Consider the following 27,896-nt stretch of genomic DNA (forward strand, 5'->3'; position numbering starts at 1 on the left):
CCCTCCCATGGTGGAATGCTCCGTCAGGCATTTGAGATTTGCTCCCTAGTAAAGCCCCTTACAGAACCTAGCCAGAGAGCCTTATAAGGCAGCTGGGCAGTAGAGAATGGCATCTGGGGACTCCATGGGGCATGATGCATCAGGGAAGAGCAGAATAGATGGGTTTCTGGCAGACAAACCCATCCTGAAAGCAAACACCTGTGCCATCGCTAGGTTTTTCTGGGAGTTGGGGGGTTGAAAGAAAGGGCAAAGTGAATTGCTCTTTCACATCACTGTTGCTGCTGCTCACTCAAAGGGGTTACCACCTACAGTTGCCGATAGTCTTGGAGAAAAATGTCTTGTCCCGTTCATAAATGCTTAATGTGTGGAAATGGACACTTGAAGTTTTCCATGACATGGAGGTAAGAATTACCTAGTAAATAACAACCCACTAAGCCTCTATGAAAGGGACAGGACATTTCCCCCAGGCCTATTGGCAGCCCTAGTACCACCACCTTCATATTCAGGGCTTTTTTTCAGGGGGAACGTGGGGGAATGGAGTTCCGGAACCTCTTGAAAATGGTCACATGGCTGGTGGCCCCGCCCCCTGATCTCCAGACAGAGGGGAGTTTAGATTGCCCTCCGCGCCGCCAAGCGGCATGGAGGGCAATCTAAGCTCCCCTCTGTCTGGAGATCAGGGAGCGGGGCCACCAGCCATGTGACCATTTTCTCCGAGGGCAACCCACTAAGTTCCACCACCTCTTTTCCCAGAAAAAAAGCCCTGTTCATATCTAAACTTTCTAACTTACAGGGCAGCCAGCTGCCTGGAGAAAAAAATGCCCCATTCCTGTAATAGACATAATGGGATGTCATTTACCAGGTATTTACCTCCATGCCATGAAAAGCTTATCTGCCAATTTCCACACATTAAGCCTCTGTTAAAGGGGCAGGATGCTTTTATTCAGGCCTGTTGTCAGCCCTACTAATTTGCTGTTAGCTGTTATGTCTCTCTAAGGGTCTCACCACACAAGACAAATTCGAGTGTATTTTGTAATTCAAGTGTGTTTGAGTGTAATTTGAGTGTATTTTGTCTCATGTAGTTTGACCCTGAGATCTGAGCCTCTCTTCTATGTTATTACCTTCAGGGGTTTCTTCTGTTTCCTTCACAACTTTGTAGGTTCTTGTCTTGGAGGGTAAAATCTCTTTCAGTTCAAACCCTTCTGGTTGGTTCACAAAATGTTACCCTCAGTCAGGGCAAAAGGCAGTAAATGTAGTAAACATCAACTTTAATTTCTTGAAAAAATTCTACAGACACAGACTACAACATCTAAAGAACTAAAATCACATCAGTAATGGAACCTGCTTCTTCCTTTAACTGAGGTGCCCCTTGGTTATTTCTTAAAGAGGCCATATTTCTTAAAGAAGCCTTGTGTGGCATAGTTGTTTGAGTAGGACTATAACTTGGAATGACCAGATTTAAATCCCTCGCTTGATCATGCAAGCCTGCTAGGTGACCTTTGGCCAGTCACAATCTCTCAGGCTAACCTACCCTTAGCAGGTTGCTGTTATGAGGATTAAGTGGAGAGGGTAACAATGTGAAAAGCCGCTTTGGGTCCTCATTTAAAGAGAAAAGTGAAATATAAACAACATAAAATAAAACATGTTTATGAACATAAAACTACAGCCAACCATTACTACCTTTCTTACAAGCGGACAGCAACTGTAAAGAAGAGACATAGCAGGGCCAGAAAACCAGTAATGGTTGGATCCAGGGGTCTGGGAACTTGTGGGCATCGGGGCCTTGGCAGGGCCCTGTGATACTAACACCAGACCTGGTTAACAGTCTTAGACGTGGGTAATGGGTGTTGCTATTTGTTGTTTTTTAAAAACTGGTTTTCCTCAGAAGGACAGCCAAATACTACTCACAGGTAGTAGATTATAATCTACATCAAATGCAATCTGAGAGAAGAGCCTTTTTCCTGCTCTAGCTGGTTCCTAGCTGGGTTCCGAACAGAACATTTTCCACAGTAATATTCTCCTTTTAGAAGTCTCTATTTTTAACTACTTCAATTTACTTCAGAGACAGACCCTATTTTCTGGTTCCTGTACTTGTTAAATCACTGGTCCACTTCAGTTTTAGTAGAAAAGACTTTCCTTTTTAGAAAGCTTTGTTATTATCTAAACTAGCACTGCGAGGGATGTTTTTCGCAGCAGGCATTTAAACTTCCTGTGTTCAGTTCCAGTCACCTCAAAAATATCACAGAGATAGAACAGACATATATATGCAACTCCCTGCCCTGTTTTTCTGATCTAAAACTGCCTGTTGGAGTTGCTATTTCCCCAGTTGGGGAAAACATACAGACAATCTCAATGTTTTCATCACCAGGATAAATAGCAACTCCAAGGGACTGTTTGAGGTCAGGAAAATTGTATTGCAAAGGGGCTTACTTTCATTCCTCACACCATGGCCAAATCTAGTTTAGCCCTACCTGACAACATTGCAGACAAAACAAATTCTCCTAGTTAGCCCCAGAGCTCCGAGACACTCATGAAGGTTGTTGGCAGTAAATTAAAAACTGACCAAAGAAAGTTTATATTTTTCACATGACAGATAATTAATTTATGAAACCACAAATGGTCACTAGCTATACCAAAAAAAGAATCAAAGCATTCATGGAGAACAGGACTGTAAGAGAATACGTGCCAGAATAAATAGAACCTCCACATTTAGAGGCAGTATACCTCTAAGTACCAGAAAATGGGGATAATGTAATAGGTGATGGCCATCATATTCATTCTCTGCTCATGATGAATAGAGGCATTGGGTTAGCTCTTGCTGAAAACAACACTGGATTAGATGGGCCTTGGTCTGATACAGCAAGGTAGTTATATTTTTGTTTTCACTTGTCCTGAGATGAATCTTGGTGCTAAAATAATCCAGGTAGGAAGGGCCCAATGAAATGTTTATTGTAAGGAAATCTTGGCCTTCTCAACACATTCATCATTGACAGGTTTGGGCATGGGTTTTGCCACTTAAACTCAAGTACTACATGAAGCAGCCTAGAACAAAGAATTCCAATTTGCTCACTATGACATTCTCTTCTCTTTCCCCCCCTCGTCTTTGTCTTTAACAAACAACAAAAATGGCAGCAGAGGAGGGTGTTTTTTTAATTCAAAAGTAACTATTTTATTTATTTTAGAGGAGAAAGGTCAGGTGAAATCAGGGGTTGAAAATTTCTGAGGTAATTCAACACATGCACCAACTTTAGTTCTTATGCTCTTCACAGATACTTAAATTCTTATGTTTAGAGGCTTTTGTTCCCATGCTTTCCCCAAACACTCCAGTACACTTTCTTTTAGTCTTCTCTTTCTATTTTGAGTTTAAGAATGCTGGTACCACTTTCTAGTACCCCAAACACCTTCTCTTTCATCATCAATGCTTTCCTTCAGCTATTAAGTGAATCTTCCAGGTTTTTAAAAAGTGCAGTCCGTCATATTCACACAATGGACTCCCCCAGGGAGCAAAATGTTGTTTGGTACTTTTTCTAACCAGTGTTAAGTGAATGGCCTCCTGGGTAAGGTCTATAGTCACATATTCCTTTGCAGATGTTGAAGCAAAGCCGCACCCCAGACTAAGGGGAGAGGGTAATTTCTACAAGTATTATCCACATTGAGACAGTCTAGTTTTATTTATTTTATTTGTTTTGTTTATTACATTGTTATCCTATTTTCCCCCCACCAAGCTCAGGATGATATACATGACCCACACATAAACCCTTTTCCTCCCTCACGCCTTCCCTCTGAGGTAGATGGAACTAAGAGGTTGCGACTGTATTAAGGCCTCCCAGTATATTTTGTGGCTACATAAGAATCTGTGCATGGGTCTGTATGAGTTCAAACTAGGGTTGCCAACATCCAGATGTGGCCTGGAGACCTCCTGGAATTACAATGATTTCCAGACTACATAGATCAGTTCCTCTGGAGAAAAAGGCTGCTTTAGAAGGTGGACTCTATGGCATTATACCCCACTGAGGTCCCTCCTCTCACTAAGCCTTGCCTTTCTTAGGCTCCACCCCCAAATCTCCAAGAGTTTCCCAACATGAAATTGGCAACTCTAGTTCAATCCTAACCGTACATTTCTAAACAGAATTGAATGTGCTTAGAAATGTGTAACTCTTTTCAGGATTATGCTGTGGCACTGTGGCCATTGTACCATGCTGGCCTTGCCCTTGAATTCAGACTTCATTTCCTATATGAATGCATTATTTCCATCCTATGGTGCCAAATATTGCCACACGGTTATTATTTGCAAATACATATTAAGAATACATTTACACATAAGCCTGGATGTCAGATTAGTGGATTTACTGATTTTTTTTATGATAGAGAGCTAACATCACGGCCATTTTTGAGAACATAATCATAATGTGAGTACACAAAATTGAGATTCTTCTATTAATATTATTTGCTCCAGGATTCACTGGAATTATAATAACTTTGACCGCAATAAGGGGGATTTCTATGTGAAAAGTTTGCCTTTCCTTGCTTCCTCTTCAAAGGACATTTATTCATAACCTTTACAATCCCAGATTTGCCCCAGTGGGCACAGACCGGGCAAATGCCATGGACTGCCAGCCCATGGTCCATTGATTTTCACGAACCATAGAACACGAACTTTCCACAGACCAGCCCGTTCACAGACCAGTTCATCGGTCCATGGTCAATCTCTTCTGGGGCCCTAGGACTGCCCCCTTCACACTCAGAGATGCCAAACTCACAGCAAGGCTTCAGCAGACTCTCCTCCAGCCACCCTCCAAGTTTGGCCAAGATTTCAGTTCACACATCCGAGTTACAGACCACCACCCCTAAAGCGGCCACCCCCAGGGAACTTCCAGTAGATACTAGGAGTCGCAAATGCCAATTGACTTGCACTGGCCTGCAGCACCAAAAAGTTGCAATGAAGCAAAATCAAACAGAAAAGGGTGGGGGAAGAGCCCCCTCACTTACCACACAGACACCTTCCCAGTCGTTGCCTAGGGAATTAATTCTTGCTCCTTGCCCACATGGAGCAGAATGGGAGCTCTCTGGTTGGCAGGCAGAGCTGCCTATCAAGGATTTGAAGGCTAAGATTGGTATTTCCATAGCTGCAGAACATCTACCCCTCCATTGCCTAGGGAATTAATTCTTCCTCCTTGCTCACATAGAGCAGAATGGGAGCTCTCTGGCAGAGCTGCCTATCAAGTTTTTAAGGGCCACAGAAGATCTGCAGATGTCCCCTCCATTGCCTAGGGAATTGATAGATTGGAGCCAGGATGTCTAGACTCATGGCCCACGGACCGACGGACCAGCCCAAACAGACCAAAGTTTGTGAAAAAGATGAGTCTGATGAACTGTGTGTTCACGAACCACAAACTGGGCTGGACCGTGTCAAATTTAGGTCAGTTTTCCAGACCATGCCCACCTCTACTTAGCACTCTCAATTGTACTCTACAGCATATGGTATCAATATGTACATATTTGTATATATATTAGCATCTAAAAGTGATCTCTACCATCTTTTTCAGATGAAACAGAAGCAGAAAACGCACCTGCATCAGGTTAGTCAAGCGGTTGTGTGCTTTGATTAATGGTTTATAGTATTGCATGAGCAATTATGTACTGCTGCTACATCTGCAAATCAAGATTAAACTTGTTTCATGGCGATTTAATTGCCAAGCTCACGGCGATACAGCCCAGAAAATCCACAACAACCATCGTTCTCTGGCCGTAAAAGCCTTCGACAATATAATTGTCATAGCTTGCTCCAAGAAGCCCTGAGAACTGTACTTTTGTGGGAACCAACACAAATTCTGCCCAACACAAATACAGTTACCAGGATTATTGGGGGTGGTAATTGTGCTGGGAGTGGTCATTTGATCAAATACTGTATGTACTTCAGAAAAGTTGATACCATCTTGGCTAAAAAGAAAAAAGCTTCATTATTTCTGCAGAAAATCTGTTATGTTTTCCTGACCACATGTAGTAATTGATGAAAAGGTAATCTAATACATCAACAAGCACACAAGCATGGCTTCTGGGTAAGGGCACGCTGATGAGGCCTCTGAACTGAAAATTCACCAGATTTCAAATATTTGCGCATTTCTATTTTATTACCGTCGATTTTTTAAAAAAACCTTCCTTCAAAGTTAGTTCAACTCTAATACTATAGTAATTTGTCAACATAATGCATGTGTAACATGTTTAGGCATGTTTTATACAGTAAATTAATGAATTCCTGCAAAAGTAAGTAGAACTTAAATTCTACATGTATATATACATGTAGACATGTATAGGATCAGATTGCATGAGAATTCTTGCTGTGATGTACAGTTCCATCATTTTTTATTTTATTGATTCAAAACATTTGTACCCCATCTTTCCATAATTCCGTCTTCATGGTGACTAACAACACTTTACAATTCAAAACAGGAAACAAATTCAAATCAACAAATATAGCAATAGCAAAATCACTTCCACTACAAAAACACATTTGAGCAAAACAGACGGAGGCGCCAAGTGAGTACCTGTGGGGATACTATTACATAACCTGAGCTCCACCACTGAAAAGACCCTGAACCCAGAAGATGCCCTCTCTTGCCTAAGTGAGGGCATTTGGAGCAGGGGATAAGCTACTAAATAGGCGTATAGGGTGATTCTTCAATTACCCAGGTCCCAGGCAACTTACGACTTGGTAGACCAGCACCAACACTTCATACTGTGCCTAAAAATAAACAAGAAACCAAAAAGGGGATTTTGGAGTAATGTATTCAGAAAATCTGTTTACAACCTGACTGTCCTATTCTTTACATTCTGAACTGTCTGAAATATTTGACAGTATACAACATATTCTGCCCTTTAGAGTGACTTAGCTACAATTACTTCAGTTTTCCTTAATCTGGAAATGTGACACCAAGGCATCCTTGTGTTCCAAACTGATAGGAACAGTCTTCTGGTTTTCAGGGAGCAATAAAAGAAATCCACTGCAAGGAAGGCCATGCCTCCCCAAGCACCCCCAAATATCCAGGAATTTCTCAAGCTGGAATTGGCAACCCTAGAATACATGCAACTGTACCCACACATTGCAGGAATACAATGGTAGACTTTCAGAGCTTCTCCACCACTGCTAATTCTTTGAAGAACCCCAAGTAAGTTTTTAGGGAGTAACAGGACTTGGAGAACTTAGGCTGAAAGTAATTATTCTGTCCAACAGGAGGTTTTGTGTTCTAACAAGACTCAGTGGCTTGCCATTTTTTTAAATAATTCCATATAGATGTTTAATCTATGTTAACAATCTATCTTGTGCATAGCCTAATAATTCGTGCTCTAGGGCATATCAACTGCTATGCTGGTACAACATCGAAAAATGTTTATGTGAAGCCAACATCGCAGGCAGATATGCCAGCGCAAATGTTTATGATCAGGGTGTTTTCTCTCAAAATTGTGCTTCTACTTCCTAAACAGAACAAAATAAACCTCAGGAAGGTGAAAATGTACCGGCAAAAGGTGAGTGCAATTGCCTTGTAAAATTTACACATGGGCAAAATCTTAGTAAATGTCAGAGAAGTAGATTGTCTGGATTTTCTCTTTTGCCTTTTTTGCTTTGCGTTCTCCTCCTGCCAGTCTTTCATTTCATTACTTTTTAATAGTTCAGTTTAGTGCATCGTCCAAGTTTTTATCTATATATCTCACCAGTTTAAGGGAATAATGTTGTTCTTTCACATGTACCTGCTGTAATGGAGTTCAGAAAGTTCTCCAAGTTCCCCAAGGAAAGGAGCTCAACAAGTTTATTTTGCCTAGAGGCCCTAATTGCAACCACTGCTGCAACTATCTCACATAAATCTGTTTGTATCTTCTACCCAGACTCCGGTAGGAGGAAGATGGCCTCACCTGCAACCATTAACTATTTACTATCTAAGCCTTTGTGAATGCTTTACCACAGTGCCATAAACAAAATAAAAACAATCTAGCCTAGTTTGATATACCTTCCAATACTGCACACTCTCGCAGATCAAACTTTAAAATGATGGAAGAAGGCAACACTGACAGAGTTGACTGGAACTCTGATCAGTATATACAGGTAACTCTTAAATGAGATGGATTGTTTCATTTTATGTATCATCAAACAGTTGCTACTGTTTCTTCAACAGTCTGATCTTCCACATTATCAGTTTATTCTATAGGTTAGAAATGTAGACAAGCCAATGACTCCCTTTCATTGTTGTATCCAACTGCTCCTTCCTTTCCACTAGGTTCTCCACTCCCAACTTCCATTCTTTCTACTTTCTTCTCCTCTTCTATCCATTCTGTGGGTGGACCAGCCTCCAAAGACCAGTTCATGGTGTACACTTTTTTCCTACTGTGAAAATTAAGGCAAAAATGTGATTTCTGTTGGATTTCTATGACATTTTGCATTTAATATGCAAATCCTCCTGAACACTTTGAAAAGAATCCAAACATCTCTGTTTTGCACTGTAGATTTTCCCCCTATGGCCTTTCATAATACTTAGCAAAACACAGAGACACAATGAACCAGGATCATTCTTTGGATCCCCAGCTTGAATAGGACCTAATCTTCATTTAAATCAGTGGAATTACTGCCTAATCATGAGTTTTGAACCAGAATTTTGATGATAGAATTATGAAAATCTAAAAAACACTAATTCTTCCATTCAGGATTTCTTTCATACACAGGAAAAACTGAATTAACAGCAGCCTTGTGAACTTCGTAGTATCATCTAGCACTAACTCCATTCCATACATTTTATTTATACAATGTTAACTGGTGCATCAAATACAAGGGTGGAATGGAAGCTTCAAACGGCTGGGGATCAAGCCAAACGGAGCGGCCCCCATGTGAACTGGCACCTCATGGATGGGCCACTCGGCTCAAACCCTTCTAGCAGTGTCATTGATGGGCCTACTCATTGCCTCTGGTGGTAGTGCAGGAGGACGCCTTTGATAATATGACCTTGATTGTCACTGCTGCTGAAGGACATGAGCCAATGAACTCCAGCAAGAGTGGTGGAGCTGCTGACATTTTGGCTCTGCTTGTTCCTGGTCACCAGCAGCCCCCCTTAGGGCAGCAACCTGCTGAGAACTTTCCTGGAAAATTAAATGACCAGCTCATCACCATCAGGACTAATAATATTATTTTATTTCTTGATTGCAGAAGGACTGCATTAACAGGAGCCTTGCAACACTCACAGATTACTGACTGCTTTCCACGCCTTTCTTTTGTCCAGCATCATCCTGTGTATGAAACACAACTAACCTTTTTTTCTTGATCTATTTCATTCCATACAGTGCATCTGATCACCGTCGCTTTTGTTTAGAAAGCACTGCCAGTGTAACAGACTCATCAAATGGAACGATAACTAAATCTAAAATTATTTAGCTAATTTCTTTCTTTAGGTTTCATCCATTCAAACATTTAATGAAGTGTCTGCATGTTTCATTTTAATTCTGCATCAAGGTCCTTTTCTATTATCTGCACATTTTACATAATATTTTCTAGAAATCACAATATAAAATCTCCACTGTCTAGAATAGCAAGATCAAGGACATAACATTTATGAGAGAGTAGGCATGGGTAGATTTTGATTAAAGACCATGGTAAATTCAAGAATCCAGTAGCCCTGCATTCTCTACTTTCATAATCTACTTTCCCTACCCCCATCCAATAGATCCTTTAAATATAGAGGTGAACCATGGAATCCAGTGAAAATGTACGATTCTCACAGTCATTCTAGTTATTTCTGCATAACACATGTAAGAGATCCTAATGGATTGTGCCCCATATTCATTAACATGAATGACTTTAAAAATGACTTTACTAGCTTTTATATTTTGAAGTATTTTGGGGGGGGGGGAATGCAACAGCTTTATTGAAACAAAGTGCAGTGAAGTTTCACTTGAGTAGATGGAAACAAACAGCAACTTAGTAGTAATTAACCACCCCTGAGACGCAGCACAAGATGGAGGGTGGACTCCTTCTGGATGTTGTAGTCAGAGAGGGTGCGGCCATCTTCCAGCTGCTTGCCAGCAAAGATGAGCCTCTGTTGATCAGGGGGGATGCCTTCCTTATCCTGGATCTTGGCCTTCACATTCTCTATGGTGTCACTGGGCTCCACCTCCAGGGTAATGGTCTTGCCAGTCAGGGTCTTCACAAAGATCTGCATGCCTCCCCTGAGAGTGAAATAATCATAATTCTTCTATCAGGTCTGATATTCTTTGGATATTTGTTATCTTCTGATAAGATTGCTAACAAAGATAAGATCAACATTTATAAACAGGTCACTGTCATTAATATCATTTCTCCATTTTAATTGAGCAGTCCGTCCACCCAGTTCTAGCAACCAAAGAACTAGGAAAGGTAGATAGTTACAATTCTTTCATTCCATTCATCAAAGCAGTTCCATTGACATTTTTTAACTTCACATCCATAGATGATTTGCATCACAGTTCTATATTCTGGAAACGTACAGAATGGTTGGTATTAAGTACCCCTCCCCCTTTTTCCTTATAAAAGATAGGCTGCACCAGCTGGTGAAACTGCAGTTGTCACACTGCATACCTAGTAACCGCTTTTGTTCTTCTAGCTATTCAGTTCTTTCAACAAGAATGTAGCAAACTAGATTGCTGACTTATGTGACAATAATTTTCCAAGGATGATGCCACTCTTTGGATTTGCATCACTTTTCTAATGGGAAACTCACCAAGCTGTTGTTTCTTCTGCAGGGAGCAGGGGAAAACATCTAATCCATAACATCAGAATCAAAAAAACTAATTCTGCTTTTTAAAATTTTTATTAACTGTTTATTAAAAAGGTAATTGTTCCATACATAAGACTGGCTTAATTACAACTGCATTTACTCATATGAGTAACGTAAGTTTACAGATCAGAAGGAGATACACACACATCTTCTAGTGTTTCAGGGATACCTCCTTGTTTGTGGGAGCAGAAGTATTTCATTCTTTAAGATTAATCATATAAATAAGAGTGGGACATGATATCTTGGCTCCAAGTAAATAAATGGGAGTCATCTAACAGACTGTCATTTGGCAACTAATTAATACCTGAGTGCCATCGATTGCAACCGACTTATGGCAATCTGTCTTGGGGTTTTCAAGGCAAGAGATGAGCAGAGATGGTTTTCCATTACCTTCCTCTGCATAGCAACCCTTAGTTTTTTTGGTGGACTCTCATCCAAGTACTGACCACAGCCAACCCTACTTACCAGACAAATTCTGACAAACCTGGACTAGTCAGGCTGCTACAATTTGGCCAGTATTTCTCCCTTTTCCAAATTATTTCAACTTAAAATATTTTTCTTACAAATAGACACAAACTTATGGAATCCTGGACTGAACGAACAGTTTTGTTCTTCATAGTAAGAGTTCAGTGGCACTTTAAAAGACGAACAACATTTATTCCAGATAGCAGCTCCAAAGGTGTGACTGAGGTCAGAACAATAGCAGTGCATTTTAGAACAAGGACTGTCCGCATCCATGTATAATGAGTTTTGGTCTGGAATATGCTACAGATCCAAACACTATCAAAATTGGACAGATTGTTTTTAATTATAACATTAACTATGGATAAGTACTGTATTTTGTTAAGTATAATGTTCTGGTATATATTTGCTCAGTAATCAGATTGTATCTAGTTGAAATAGGGTGTTAATTGCATATTGTTTATGATTATTATTAGGCACCAGGCAGCCAAAGTTAAGCATATTACATGGGACAGGGCTAGACGTGTGGTTTACTCTCCCTTTGAAATCAATGAGACCTAAAAATAATTACATTTGACTGGGCTGAGACCACTATCAGCCATATTTTTTTTTAAAAAAAAAATTAGAAATCAACTGAATTTAAAAGGGAAACGTTACGTAATCCTTTCATTTTGGATTAATCTTTTGCCAGTGTTAGAAAGTACTGGATTTTTTTTCTAATTATGGTATTTTTGTGTCTTAAAAATTATAATGAATATATGGTACACATTTTACTTGCAGACGGGAACGTCAGTGAAATGACATCCTCTTCAGAAGGTCAGATCAATGGTTGACCTTGATTTTCATTGTTCGCTTTTTTTGTACTCCATTTTTGTACCCCCTCCAATTTTTGTATTTTGTGGATGGCATTTCTAACAAATACAACCACTTTGAACGCTCCCATGCATATCCATGTTTAATAATGGATCACATTTTTCATCCCATTTTTGTTCTACCATGAAGCATTAAAGTTTACCATTTCAGCTGCTCAGTCCCATAAAGCTTCATTCATCAGTTTGCACTTTTCATTACCATTTTCCAGCTATCATGGTTTCCTCCTTCCCTTTCTTTTGCAGGTTTCTCATTCTTATTTGTTTGTACTAAACAAAAAAAGGACAATCTGTATTGTGGCTTTTCCTGTTTTTTTACTTGTTATATATTTCTTTTTTTCAGATGAAGATGACACTACACAAGCAGGTTAGGAGGACAATTCCCTTTTGTCTGGTTTTGGTATAATGATAATGAAAAATATTAAACATTTGTTCTTCTATCTCCAACCAGGATTGATTCCGTATCATACACCACAGGATGATACGACAAAACTGGGGAGAAAAAGGGAGTCTGACAAGAGCGGGAGGCAAATTATTTATTCTAATAGGTAGATCTCAATCTGTGTTGAGTTATTCTGACTTCATCATGACAGAATATAGCAGGACTGACGTCGTGAAATAAATAATCTGTCTCCTGCACTTGTTAGAGTCTTGGTTTTTTCCTTTTTACACAGAAGAATATTGTTAAATTAGACGCCATAAGACATCTTCAATAAGAATTATGTTTAGGAATGGAGTGAGGAGGCTATGTTTTGCTATTTGTTTCAGTGAAAGTTTTAGGAGATAGCTCTTTAATTAATATGAGGAAAGGAGCAGGATATTGAAAGGCCCCAGTCTATTCCTCTTTACTCATTTGCTTAGGGTAGAACAGCATATCACAGGTACTTCTGCAATAATTTGAAAATACTTTTTATTTTCCTTTTTCACATGCAGCTACTGGGATTGCTAGTTGGATAGTACTGGAGTAGGGGGTGGAAGGAGAAGGGTTTTATAACTTTCCTTTCAGTGTTATTTTGGGGAAACGCCAATAACTCACTTTTACCTCTACCACAGAAAAAAACACGAGGAAAAACATTCTTTCCAGCTATTACCTGTGCACCAGTTTCCTTATAAAACTGTCTTGCTAAATGCATTTGGTTTAGTTTCATCCATAAACCACCTATTTATATCCCACAATTTTGATTTTATCTCCTCTGATAAGTGCAAAGAGCCTACAAATCCATATGGCCAATAAAAGCAATCAGGGTGTAACTTGTGAACTGGTCGAGTCCAGTTGCACCTTAGAGACCAACTAGATTTCCAGGGTATAAATTGGTGTTATCTTGTCATCTGCTTTTACCTTTCAGATAGGAATCGGTCTGGAGACAGAAAGGACTCAGGTGAGATTCCCTAAAACAAAGCAAAGAAGGGGCAATCAAAACATTCCAATTTTGTTCTGGTGCAATAACTACTAATAGCCTATTTCTTGTTACTTTTTCAGTTTCTATTACAGTGGTCCATATGTGTTTACCTTCCACTTGTGTTTTACAATGTCTTTCTTTCAGATCTACTTTTTAAAAAACAGTCCAAAGTTTCTTTAAGCTGCAGTGTATACACAGAATGCTTTAGAGGCCAAGGCCCAGGCAATTTGCAGGTCACCGCTGATCCAGAGATAGGTATAGTCAGATGCACACACAGACCTCTTGATTTTATGCTGGTAGCTATTTGTGTCAGTGCAGAGAACTCATGTGCACATGCAAAGAAATGGGTGCAAACAGGGTTTTTTTCTGGGAAAAGATGTGGCAGAACTCTCAAAAGGGAAATGAGGAAGAAACACATGGGATTCTTTGAAATCATATTATTTTCAAGCACTATTGCCGAGTATTTTCAAGAGGTGCTGGAACTCCGTTCCCCCAGGTTCCCCCTGAAAAAAAGCCCTGGGTGCAAACCATCCTGTTCCACTGAAACGTGGAACATAAGTGTGTCATGTTCCTACACCACTCAGTGGGTGGAGATATCAGACAGCAACAGTTTTGAACTTTACTCTGGAGTGTGCAGGGTCAAGGTAAAACTGGATTCCCAATCTAAAGGCCAAACTAGATCTGACAGCATCCTTGTCGCAACCACAAGGACGCCACCGCCATTTTAGAGTCATTTTAAAATGTTGTGAGGGATGAATCCTGATCAGGCCCACAGTATGGCACTCTTGTTCCCCCTCCACCTTTTCAAGTGGTGAAATAGCTACAGGGGTAGGGGGTGGGATAAAGCATGCCATTTGATAAGGCATGCATGGGAACAAAGGCACCTTAGCCTGCCATACTTTGAATCCAATCTGGATCGAGCCCTCACAGAATTTTGAAATAACTTGAAATGGCTGCGGTGTCCTCATGGCGGCCATAAGATCATCATCACATCTAGTTTGACCTTAAGAGCTATTCATACTTGGTACGGGAAGTGAGGGGACAAAAAGTCTAGGGGGGGAAATCCACCCAAGCTTAGATTACACACCATTCACTATTAAAAACAGAGATATATTGGTATAATTCAAGTTGCCATTGTGGCCAAAGACTTTCCACCCAAACGTTACAATTTCCAGCCACCGAAGACAGGCTATGCCATTCACAATTTTTTCATCCTGTAAATTTTGATCCCATCTCTTCCAATGAATACATGTCTTGCTGGAAAATGATGAAGGAAAATGTGCCTATCGGTGAAGTATAAAGAAAGGACTCATTGGGGTTAAAATAAAGAATTCAGGTAAGTATTGTCTGTAATGTTTGTTCAGTTAAGTGATATTCCTCCCCCCCTTTTTTCCCTATATTAGTATGGTCTGTCGGAGATGCTCCACCAGAAGAAGGAGAAAAGCCTGACAATTCCCAAAAATCTGTTTTATTTATTGAAAAGCCTAAGAGTGGCTCCATTAGCGTGGGTAAGTGCCTGAACAGTTCTCTTGAAACCTGACAAGATTCAAAAGATTTATGTACTGAGTTTATGCACTTAAGAGACCGCAAGGCCTTGTAAGTTGGTTCAGTTTTGCCTTCTAGTGCTTAGACAGATGGCTAATCCAATAGATGCTTGTAGATCAGCCAAGGTTGCACACGGATTCCTTTTTTAGAAACGAAAATCCCTTTGACTCTGTTTTAGGTATGCGAAAGAAGAAAATGGAACCAGCCCTTCTCCCTCCTAAATATACTATTGCTGAGATGTTAGTTTTGATAAAGGCATAGCCCTAGCTTCTGGATCAGAGAGTAGAATTGCACAGACAGCCCTTAATTGCATGTGAACTTACTTGTACCAAGTCACTCTTTTGGTCATCTAGCTCAATATTGTCCATTCTGACAGGCAGTGGCTTTCTGGAGTGACAGAGGGAAAGACCTTTCCCAAGTCTTGGTAACTGATATCTTTTTAACTGCACATGCCAAGTACTGAAACTGGGAACTTTTGTATGAAAGTATGCATTAATCAGACATTTAAGGACAGTGGCAGTCTTTGCTATGGGGCCTCCTGGGAAGCCACACCAGGCCTCATGCTGGGGGCCCCTAACTGCCCTGCAGCCAGCTGCCCCATTTGCTGCCCTGCTGAAGCTGCAGCCACTGTGATTCCAGGGCCCACACTGCCCTACAGGCGACTGCACTGCCGGAGGGTGGAAATACACATTACTAAGTACCTAGGGACACTGAAGTGAACTGCGTTTCACATGCCCCCCCCTCTAGCTTTCCATACACTTGCTCACACAGTCACACTTCAATTTGCTCTGTGTGAATACATTCACACATTCAATATCAGTTCTTCTTCAGCTTCTAAAAGTATCCCAGTTTCCATCACCTCCCACTTCAATTGATTGAAATGCAGATCTTGGCACTTTCTCACACCTTAAAGAAATGCAAACCGACAATTCAAAGACCCTACAGTACTTGTTCTCACAGCAAAAACAGAGCTGAATTGGCACTTTGTTCTCCGGACTCACTCGCAGGTGCAATCACTCAAAGGGAGGTCCCATGAAAGCAGCATTCACATGCACCAAGCAAGAACAGCCTGCATGTGAACTGAGGACCACACATAAAAATCCTGTACTTGAGAATTCCCAGATAATCCACAATGTGTATTTCCACTCTCAGTCTCAGGCAACGTGATCACCACCAGTAGCATGATGGGACCGACCCACACCCTACAGCTGATTGTGTAGGATAGTGAGCCCCCTACCTACAGCTGACACTGCCCTGAAGCTACTGCCATCAGGGGGTTGGTGGCAGTGGCTTCACTCAGGCACTCAGACAATCAGCCACATGCTGACCCCACACTCTGTGATTCTGGGAGCGCATCCTACCATTTTGCTCAGGCCCTCAGAATCACTAAGACCTCACCTGTGCACAGAAGCCTGTTTTCAGGCACATAGGCGAATTGGGGTGATAAAGTGATAATCCTAGGTGGATTGGGGTGATAATGTTTGCTATTTTACAGTGTTGAAGCTATTCTACTGAACTAGTGCCCAACTTTTTGATGATTAGATCTAATGTTGTAAGCACATTCAGCTTTTAAAAAAAAATCACTGATATATTATTCATCTTCTTTGAACTTTCATGTACAGTTCCTCAAGCAGATTGCTATGAATGGTGACAAGCACAATAGTCAACCAAGTGTTAACTAGTATTTTATTTCTTTAAGGGCAAAACATTACATTCGTAGCCAAAGTTGAAGCCCAAGATCTTCTTCGGAAGCCAACTGTGAAGTGGTTCAAAGGGAAATGGATGGACCTGGCGAGCAAAGCAGGGAAGCACCTTCAGCTCAAGGAGACATTTGAGCGCCAAACCAAGGTACATCTGGATGCCTTTTAACTCACAATTTTATTTTTATCTGTAATTTATAAACTACCAAGCTCCCATATAAAAGACATGAGATCATGTGTGTTTAATTAATGGCTTCATCAGTTACTAGTTTATTTCCTGAGTCAGGCAATGCTGGATATGTATTATAACTCATACATGGTTTCAGTGTGTCTCTTATTCCTGGAGATGGAGATGGGTACTCTGTATCCCTTATGCAAAGTGACATGGAGTTCCAAAGACTTAATGATGTTTAAATCTTTGGAAGCAGGGGCAGTGATTTTCCACTGATTCCATCCTCCCACCACAGACCTCCCAACTTTGGCCCAATATTGACCACCATGGTCACAACATTGGGGTGGGGGGCAGTAAACTGCAGTGGAAAGAAGAAGCAGGAAAGTCATGCTCTGCAAAGTCTATGGATGTTTGGATACACTCCAGGTTTCCTGATCAGAGGGCGTTTGTATTTGACCACAGATTATTATGGCCCTGGAGCCATAAGGTACCACTTCGTTCCATTTCACTGATTACTACTCGGTACAAATGCAAAGCTTTTTCTGGATTTTTAAGGACTTGCTAACTGTTTGAGAGAGCCAGTTTGGTGTAGTGGTTAAGAGCAGTAGGACTCTAATCTGGGGAACCGGGTTTGATTCCCCACTCTCTCATGTGAAGCCAGCTGGGTGACCTTGGGTCAGTCACAACTTCTCAGAGCTCTCTCAGCCCCACTCTCCTTACAGGGTGATTGTTGAGAGAATAACAACATCCTTTATAAACTGCTCTGAGTGGGCATTAAGTTGTCCCAAAGGGTGGTGTATAAATTGAACGTTATTATTATTTCTACCTAGTTTAGGTAGAAATTCCATTCCCAAAAGTGGTCAGCAAGAGCGAGTGAAGGTGATAGTTTTCCCAGGTCTTCAATATCCAATCTTCAGACGAACACTGCTTCTAGAAATAGAAATTCTTGAGAGCTACCATGGTTAATACTTATTGATAGAATTATCCTTTTTTAATGTATCCAGTTCTTTTTTCAAAAAGCTGTCTGAAGTAAGTGGCCATTGTTGCATCAATTCCAAAATTAATCAAGTAAAGTGCTTCCTTTTATATGTTGTCAACATGCAGCAAAAGTTTTCTCAAGCTACTCCTTCCACACCATTAATAATTCTGTAAACTTCTATCATGTACCCACCAAAAGTATATCCAGCTTCTGGGCAGGATCTAGGGTTGTCAACCTCCAGGTGGGGCTGGAGACCTCCAGACTACAGAGATCAGTTCCCCAGGAGAAAAAGGCAGCTTTGGAGAGTGGGCTCTATGGTAACCCATCCCTGCTGAGCTCCCTCCTCTCCCCAAACTCTATCTCTCCCCCCCCCCCCAAGCCCAGGCTCTGCCTCCAACTTTCCAGGCATTTTCCAACCCAGAGTAGGATCCTGTATACTCAGATTTCAGGGTTGAACCATTTTTTCTTACTGTATGACAAATGTAGTGTACCTGACATACCTAACAAAGTCATTAGCAATGCCATCCTATGCAGAGTTATATCTTCTAAGTTCATTCTCTTCAGTGGACTTAGAAGGGTATAAGTTTAAGATTGTAGAATAGCAAGAAATCAAAAGTCCTGCCGAATCAGGGATCTGATTCCCATTCACCATGACTGCATTGCATATCCTACCAAATCTATACGGGATATGTTATTTGTACGTATATGTGGATAAGTGTATGTTTTCAGTATGTGACTATTCTCCTAAATTAAACTGTTTGGATTTGGATTACAGATTTATACATTCGAGATGCACATAATTAAAGCTAAGGAAAACTATGGAGGAAATTATAGGTGTGAAGTTACATATAAGGATAAAGTTGATAGCTGCTCTTTTGATCTGGAAGTCCATGGTAAGAATTCCCTTTATTGCTTTTTTCTTTTTAAAAAAACTCTGTATATAATATCTTATAATATAAGCATATTTATTCAAACTCCTCAGGCTGATATCTATTCCTATTTTTGATATGTTTTGTTTATTTTTTTTTGCAAAACTTAGGAACCAGCAAGATTCTTGAAAAGCCAGGGTAAAAGGAGGGATTCAGACCTCAGTTATACCACCGGAAGGAGGGATACTGCTCTTGTTAGTGCATGCAGCTCTGTTCCCCTCCTTCTGCTCTCTTCCTTTCCAGAAGCCTACCAGGAAATTATAGCCTCTGTCTGTCTTCAGACATACATAATTTTAGTTGTAAGACTGGCTGCAACATCTTTTCCTTGCATCACACTCAAGGAAAACCTTTCCTCCTGGCTTGCAGTTACATTTGTGCAGTGGTCACTGGCTGATTAACAGGTCTGTTATGAAATTACCTTACCGCTCTCTTCTCAAAGCAGGGCTAGGGACAACGTTGATTGCCTTGTCTCAGTCACAAGGCCAACCTCAACTCCTACCTCAGAAGAATTTTTAAAGAGTAAAGATTGTGTTTGAAACGTGTTTAAAATCTGAAGTGCCAAATAGAGATTGATCAGATTAAACAGGCAACCCCCCACCCCAGATCAAAGTGGGCAGTCTGCTTGTTTGCAGCTATATCTGTACCGAGCCTTGGGAACTAATTCTACATTCAGACTACAGTGGGGCTGTGGATCTGAGTTCAGAAAGGAACAGAAGGAGGGCCTAACATGTATGAGTAGCCCGGTCCAACATGGAGCAGGGGGGAGGGAGAATCCTCCTTCCTGCCCTCTTCCGGAACCCATGTATCAGATACCAGGCCCAGTTTTTATTTTATTATTTATTAACATATTTATACCCCACCATTTGATTTTGTAATATTTCTAAGACTGCTAACACGGCACTAATTAAAATCCAGTTTAAAAGTCTGAGTTTTTAAGGTATGGTAGAGTCTCTCTACACAACAAGACACCTCAGTCAGTGTTTGGCAAGTGTAAGGAGATGCCATGTTAGCCAGGAAGCATCGTTTTAAAAGACAGGGTCTGCGGAGATAGCTTCTCAGAGGGTTTGCTAATTTCATCTTCGCCTCCGGAAGGCTCTGTCAATTTCACCTCTCCAGACTAAAACTGTGTGGGATCGCAACCAGAGGGCAGCAAGGAATGAAAATGGGCTGGAGCTGCCTTCCAGAGACAGGCTTTGACTTGGAGAGGTTATAATGGGCTGAAGTTTCCCTTCTGACATTTCACAGCCCCTTCACACAGCTCCAGTGTATAGCAAAGGCTTTGCCTTGCTGTAGGCTCTGTCTTTTAAAACTACCCTTCCTGGCTAACATTGCATCTCCCGACACTTGTTCTTCACAAGTCAGATGTCTTGTATAGAGAGACTCTTAGTTCCAAACTAAATGTGACAATCTGACCCAGGACACTGTTGCCATTTTAAAAAGATATAAAAATGCCATGGGGCCCAATCCTGATCGGGATTACAGTGTGACAGACTGAGGTACTCATGTTACACCCCCTCACGTGCCTTTTCAAGCACCAAAACTGCAGTGCCCCATCCCACGGCTATTTCAATCCATGGATATCATCATATCTAATGTTGTCCTGAGGCTTAACCATTTGGCTGTGATTGCAGGTTACAAATGTTTTAAATTATATTAAAACTGTAAACTAAAAGCAGATCAAATGCAGTATCAAAGTAATAAACCTACATAGGATAACAGAATCCAGCAACAAAATCAGAAAGAGCAGGAAAAAACAAATAAACCGAGCCATCAAAAGCTCTCCTAAAAAGTACTAAAAATGCCAGCAGAGAAGAGTGAGGGAAGCTTCCTTTGGGGGATCCAGCGTGCCAGGATCATTGCTGAAAAGGCCCTGTACTGTGTATATTTTGGCGGTGAGCTATACAGAGAAGCACCTCTGAAAAATAATTGTGGGCAGATTTAAATGGGCATAGGCTTCCTTTAGGATCCAGTAGCTTCTGGATTCCTGTCTCCATTGCATGCACATAACAGTCATCTCTGAGCTGCCCAGATATGAGGTAGTTCTATGCTATACTATGATGGCCAGTGTGAGGCATAGGGCCCAAGGTTAAAACACTTGGCGCTGCTCCCAGAAGCTGTGAGTTTGGAGTCTTATTTGGTTTCACGTCAGATAGTTATCTGCAGCCTGTGAAGAGTGATTAGAAAGTGTCAAGCCGTAGCCTGTGGTCGCTGAGTTAGCAAAGTCAGAGAACACGTGGCTGGTGACATTACAGGCCAGTATAGTATAAGCCACAAAGACCAGTTTGTATTACGGCACATCTATGCTAATGACATTAATTACTGAAAAGGCACCTCAAATATTAGGCTTTTTATAGTAATTAAATTTAAAAAGGAGAAATCCTAAAGGCAAGGTCATTTAGAAAAAGGGGGAGATTAGGGGGTTAAATGTTCATGAATAGAGATTTAATGATTTAACAATAATTCCTTCTTACTCAGGCTACAAGCAAGCTGTAAAAGCAATTTTAGAGGATCATCCCTTAATTAAAAACCTGGCCTGGCCCCTATAAGACAGCTCACTACAGATCTCTAATGTAGCAGTCTCAGCGTGTTCACTGAACTGCCATTCCCAGATTCCTTTGATGATTAAAGTTGTACAAAAGTGAAATATATTTATAGTATAGGTATACCTTCTCTAACCAGCTCTAGTGGGCTAGAAATGGTCTCAAAATATATGTTGCATCAGTGAATCACTTCTAACTTCTTGAGTGATAATTTGAGAAGTTTTCTGAATCCTGCAGTTTATATTTGGAATGAAGATTATGGTAGATAGCACCACTGACAGACCATGTGATTTCATCTATAATGGAGGTCAAAGAAAGGATTCCCGTTGAATTTAGCAAGGAGTTTGCCTGTTATGAACACATCAGTAAGGCTCAAGAGAAAAATTGTATATTAAGTTTTTGCCCTATCACTATCTTCAACTGCGTTAGAAACCAACCTCTTAGATCTTTTCAGTAAAACTGTTGAAATTAAATGACATCAAATGTGGGATTTGGCTACCATCAGGAAGAATTTGCATGGTGAAATAAGTGAAATGTCTCTTCTCTCCCAGGGTGTATCTGATACCTTAGAATCACTGAAGCAAAGAGATTTGCTACCCCATTATCTCCCAAACTTGTTTTCTTCCAGTTACTTGGCCCCAGTTAGGTCAGTGGTAAGAGATAGTCTAGGGTTTCAAGTAGATAGCCATGTTGATATACAGTCAAAGAACAAAATCTGGGTCCAATAGCATCTTAAAGAACAACTAGGTTTTCAAGGAATGAGCTTTTGAGAGTCAAAGCTGACCTTGGGAATCTAATTAGTCTTGAAAATCTAGAGTTGCCAACCTCTAGGTGGGCCTGGAGTTCTCCCAGAACTACAACTGATCTCCAGACCACAGAGATCAGTTCCCCTGCAGGAAATGGTAACTTCAGATGGTGAACTATGGGCACAAGTGAACAGGGAGGAATACATGAGTCTGTTCACTTGCCATTCAAGTGTAAGTCGTCACTTCTAGCTTGGCCCTACTTGGTATCATTTCCTCTCTAATCTTTCTCCCTTCACTAATCTCCTCCCTCCTCAGGCATTGCCCTGGAATCTTTAGGAATTTCTCAAGCCCAAGTTGGCAAATCTAGATAAAACAGTGAGCCAAACTACAAGTGACGTCTTACACAGGTTGGACACTAGTCGACTTCCCTCAAGTTTTGATGGGAAATGTAGGCGCCCTGGTTTTACAGCTTGGCTCTCCATTACAGCTGCAAGACCAGGATGCCTACATTTCCCATCAAAACTTGAGGGAAGCCGACTAGTGTCCAACCTGTGTAAGACGTCACTTTTAGTTTGGCTCAGTATCAGCATGAAGTTTTCTCAAAAATTTAGTAAGCTGCCATTGTAGTTCTAAGATCTTGTCTATATCAAGTATATTTTAATAATATACTGCCTCATTGTTACCCATGACATCTTGCACATAAGAACTTTTATTTATGGCACTGGGCCAAAAAAAGGAAAAAGAAAAGAGATTGTCCAAGAGCAAAGGACCTTGTCTGTCCCTCAAAATGCTGTTCGGTCTGACCACCTGACCCTGTGGCTTCAGCTGCCAGACACATCTAGTCAAGCTTTCCAAATATCCTCACCCTGCAGTAGTCTGGCATCTAACCCAATATATGTTCATTCTTGCAAAACAAGCCTACCAAATTACCAAGGTCAGAGTGCTCATTAATCAGTAAGGGAGGCAGGACACAATTAACGGAATGTCCAGCAGCTGACTGCCAATTAACCAGACAATCCTCAAAGTCTGTGTGCGTTCAGTAGCATGCAGGCAAGGAGCCAGGCTGTCTACAGGCACAAACCATCTATAGGAGTGAATTGTTTTATCTAATTACATGGCTAATTTTCGCTTGATGAAAGTAAGGGCCATCTTATGGGCCAGATTCAGAGACTGCAATCTGAATTCTTCTTTTGAATGCAGTGAAGAAGATTTAAAGGCACTGTGCTTGGATTAATCCAGTAGCATTAAATAAATGTAGCCAAGCAGCACAATCAGCAGCAGCATATAATAGCAGCACAAATAATCAGCACACAAATAATCCACAGCATAAACTAACCTAGAAAAACTATCAACAATCAAATAAGCTTAGGCAAGAAGTTTAGCTGATGTTGAAAGGTTATCAAATTTGTTTCAAGGTGGATAGTTATGCAAGGTGTCCCAACAAAAAAGGCCCTCTGCATAACGTATCTGAAAAAAGGGGGACATGAGGCCTTTGACACAGATCTTAGCAGTCAAGTAGACTCATAGGGGAGCAAAGAGGCCTTTAGATACCCTGACAGGGGTCCCCAACATGGTGGCCATAGGCACCACAGCACCTACTGACACCTTTCCTGGAGTCTGCCATGTTTTTAGAAAGTGGGTGGGGCCAAGTGAGGATTTTGCCCAGCAGGGCATCTGTTTGGCCTTTGGAAATCTAATTTGCTGTGCCAATTTTTTTTTTAAAAAAAATGTTTCAGTGACAGCTGGCACCATGGTGTTGGTTTTATTCGGCCTCTCACTCTTTCCCAGTGTGTGTTTTTTTTTAAAGGACACCTCTTGTCTCAACCACTTGGGCTTTGTGAGGGGTTGGTACCTCTCCTACAGCAGCCATTTTTTTTGGCTGGCTGCACCTCCTATGGTAGCCATTTTGTAGTTCCGCCTACCACTCTCAGAATTCCAAAGTTGCCCACAGGCTCAGAAAGGTTGGGGACCCTTGATTTAGAGCTTTAAGGACACAAACCAGCCCAGAACCAAACTATTACTTGGTTTTCAGTGCTATTAAGATTTGATCTCTATAATCAGTATTTGTTAGAAACAGGGCTTTTTTTCTGGGAAAAGAGGTGGTGGAACTCAGTGGGTTGCCCTCAGAGAAAATGGTCACATAGCTGGTGGCCCCACCCCCTGATCTCCAGACAGAAGGGAGTTTAAATTGCTCTCCACGCCACAGCAGCGTGGAGAGCAATCTAAACTCCCCTCTGTCTGGAGATCAGGGGGTGGGGCCACCAGCCATGTGACCATTTTCAAGAGGTTCCAGAACTCCGTTCCACTGCGTTCCAGCTGAAAAAAAGCCCTGGTTAGAAACCATGCTGCTGTGCTTTGAACCAGATGGCTTCTTAACACAATTCCAAATCTTTTCTTTTCTTTTGTAGAAACATCATCTGCACCATCAATTGATATCCGATCGGCGTTCAAAAGAAGGTAACTTCAAGTAGCAATCTTTGAAAGTTCTGCAGCAGTAACAGCTAAACATAGATAGTAATGAGATATTGTAGCAACGCATTAGAAATGTCACAACAGAATGGAAGCTGATTATGAGTTATAAAGGAGTTTAGTGCTAACAGCTGTAGGCGTTCCTTTTGAAATTTTGTTTCAAAGCTAAGATTACCATTCATATTTCTGTAATTTAGAGCCATTATGCACATATATAATAGCTTGGATCTATCTGTTTCTGCAGATGAAAGAATTTCTACCTACAGAGTATGACTTTCTCATCCTCCCCATTGATGTAGCCCCAAATGCCCCTTCCCAAAATGTACTATTTTGAAGGGCATTTGGGGCCACAGTGGGAAGTCAAGAAAATCATGCTATGTGGGTAGAAATTGTTCCATCCACAGAAATATGTTGGTGGTTGCCATAGTCTCAAAAACAGAGAATATTTTTAATCACTTCATATGATGGCTGTTTCCTACAAGGTGAGTTGTTTTATGTTTAGCAGTTCACTAATTCATTCCACTCCCAACTCTCTGTATTCAGAAAAGTTTTGGTGGCATAGGGAAAAACACAGAATCCACTAAGTAAACTGTGATAAAAACCGTTATACAGAGAAATCTTAAGCGCTCTCTGTGCCATTATAATGTGTGAGAGGCACAGTGAGAAGCAAAATGTGTAGGCATCCACATATGAAACTTGAAAATCCCAGATAAATGTCTGAGAACTCAGAGATATACTAAAATGCTGACAATGTGATTGTCAGCATTCATGGGTATATGTCTGACAAGTGGAAAAATAGATATCTATTTTCAGACATTCCATTGACAGCATTTTGGACATTTATTGTAACACTATTATGGTCCTAGCTACATGTCCAGACAGTTATAAATTCAGGGATCAGGTATATTATTCTAGTGCCTTTGATTCCCACAGATCTACATTTGAGCTTTCCCATTCATTTCCAAAGCACAAGAAAAATATTACCTTTAATATGATTAATCTGTGTAGGTTGGACAGCTCTTTGTGTGCAAGATATGGTCAGATTTGGGTGCTGATGGGATCATTTCCTCATAAGGTATTCTTTCCCTGAAACGTGTGAGCTTCAACACTGAGCACAGACAACTATCATCTGGACGTGCTTTAGTTTTAAAATATATAGCCACTACAAATATTTGGGCATCCCTGTACCCTATGTGGAAGTTTGAGAACTTCCATAACCTCTTTACATGTGCTATCTGCATGGTGCAGAACAGTATGCAGACAAAAAAGAAGCTCATTTTCAAACCTTCTCTGAGTTTGATAGTAGAATTACTGGCTCTGGGTTGGGAAATTCCTAGAGATTTGGGGATGGAGCCTGGAGCCTGGAGAGGGCAGAATTTGGGGTGGTATATAATGCCATAGAGTTCATCTTCCAAAATGGCTATTTTGTCCAAGGTAACTGATCTCTGTGGCCAAGAGATCATTTGTAATTCTAGGAGATCTCCAGCTACTACCTGGTGGTTGGCAACCATACTTGATAGTGATGTGTGTCTTGTAATTCCAAATGCTATTTATTTGTCATTCCAGTAGTCATATCAGCATAGTATATAATGGGCTTGCCTCCCCACATAACCTTTACTCTTCCTCGCTATCACAGTCTCAGACTCACATTAACACAAATATGTGCTAAACACACACAGCTCTTTTCAGATGTTACAGTCCACGTGTACTGGGAAGCTGGCAGGAGAGCACAGGTCCTTTTGATAGGCACGGTTGCCAGGTTGACCAGAAAGGTCAAGGCAAGAAGTTTTTGCTTCAGTACCCCCAAACTCACAGTGTGAAAAATCAAGCCTTTTTGTAGCATGTACAGAGGCTGTATGAGAATGCAAAATGTGCACATTAGCCCTTTCAGACAACATGGTAACCACACGTATTGGGAGGATTGTGATTCCCAGTAGGCATGGTTGGCAGGCTCCTAGTATGTACAACTGTAATGTCTGATAAGGGTCTTGTGTTGGTATAACAGATATCCGTTATTTTGATGTGAACATGAGATATCTAGGATTGAGGCTGAATTCTGGAAATCACTTGTTATTGTTGGGGAAAAGGGGTTAAAAATAGTTTAAAATCAGAGGTACAATGGATCTTGATTCTGAATCAATAGAGAGTCAAACGTCTGTTTAGTTTTAAAAAAACATTTACTTCTAAAGGAAAAAAGTTACACAGGATTGCTACAAAATAAAAAACCCTATGAGCTATATTTTGCTGACCACGAGTACAAAGAAAGAGATAATAGCAATGGGGATTCTTCCTCTGTCTTCTTGACCCTGAAAGAAAATCACCTGACATCTCAGTTTCCCTGGGCTTCCGGGCTATTGGCTCTGTGCCAGGTTCTCTTCCAGGTCAAAACAAACAATAGCTCAGTGAGTAAATACATTAACCCCATAATGACTGAATGTCAGACCTTGCAACATATATTCCAACAGTTATAAGTTTGAGAGCTGCATAACTGGGGCTGCCAATCTCCAGGTGGGGGCCCTGATCTCCAGACTACAGGGATCAGCACCCTGGGAGAAAATGGCTGCTTTGGAGGGCGGATTCTATGGCTTCACAGCTCCCTGAACACCTTCCCTTCAGCAAACCCCACCCTTCCCAGTTTCTAATCCCAAATCTTCAGAAGTTCCCCAACCCTGGGTTGGCAACTCTATGCCTAACAGATCATGGAAACGACTTTTCAGAAAGAGAAGGATTCAGACTACCCCCTCCCCTGCACTTGAACTTGAGGCCTGTTTTTCCAACATGGGCCAGTTATATCAACAAGAAGTTGTTGCAGCTACTCCCCTTGGCACCGTAGAGGAAAGAAACCACCTACTTTTGCAGTCGTGGTTGTAGCAATGGCCAGGCCTCACTAAGCCTGTATTCAGGTCTGGCATATCGCTGTGAGTTGATTATATTAGCGAGTCAAGCTGGCATGCTAGACCTGCAAGACGGGAACAACAGTGTCCCAACTCCCCAAATCATCCTGTATTACCGGTGGGTATTAGTTATCCTTTTTATATTTATAAAAGAAGAAATTTAAAAAATTACACTCTGAATATATTAATGTAATTATTTTTAAATATCATGGTAAAATATAATTGGTCTGACATACTTGAGATTATCACCATACTTTCTAATATATTAAGATTGCACTGTCAGTCCCCATGTTACAGGAAAAGTGAGTATCTAAACCCTTTAGGGTCAATATTCACCATCACTCCTTGCCGTGCATGTTCTCTAGTCATCTAATAGCTATCAGGTAATTTTGCATCCCTTC

General features: G+C 40.9%; 2 protein-coding genes across 4 annotated transcripts in view; one reads left to right on the plus strand and one right to left on the minus strand.

Moving 5' to 3' along the window:
* Positions 1–27,896, plus strand: part of MYBPC1 (myosin binding protein C1) — a 113,437-nt gene that overhangs the window by 13,115 nt on the left and 72,426 nt on the right. For all 3 annotated transcript variants that reach the window (XM_054989159.1, XM_054989160.1, XM_054989161.1), the window contains exons 2-7: positions 5,544–5,576; positions 7,480–7,521; positions 14,925–15,029; positions 16,766–16,914; positions 18,693–18,810; positions 24,541–24,589. In XM_054989159.1, the coding sequence (XP_054845134.1) occupies positions 5,544–5,576; positions 7,480–7,521; positions 14,925–15,029; positions 16,766–16,914; positions 18,693–18,810; positions 24,541–24,589 (496 nt within the window). The remainder of the gene's footprint in view (positions 1–5,543; positions 5,577–7,479; positions 7,522–14,924; positions 15,030–16,765; positions 16,915–18,692; positions 18,811–24,540; positions 24,590–27,896) is intronic.
* Positions 9,885–10,203, minus strand: LOC129336144 (ubiquitin). Its single transcript, XM_054989162.1, has one exon. It carries the CDS (start codon positions 10,194–10,196, stop codon positions 9,966–9,968), a length of 231 nt encoding a protein of 76 aa, XP_054845137.1. The 5' UTR covers positions 10,197–10,203; the 3' UTR covers positions 9,885–9,965.

Source organism: Eublepharis macularius, chromosome 9 (genome assembly GCF_028583425.1).
Source record: "Eublepharis macularius isolate TG4126 chromosome 9, MPM_Emac_v1.0, whole genome shotgun sequence".
Lineage (NCBI taxonomy): Eukaryota > Metazoa > Chordata > Lepidosauria > Squamata > Eublepharidae > Eublepharis > Eublepharis macularius.

Bases quoted from the DNA above. Each gene is read 5' to 3' on its own strand.
- LOC129336144 (XM_054989162.1), bottom strand. From the start codon at position 10,196: ATGCAGATCTTTGTGAAGACCCTGACTGGCAAGACCATTACCCTGGAG.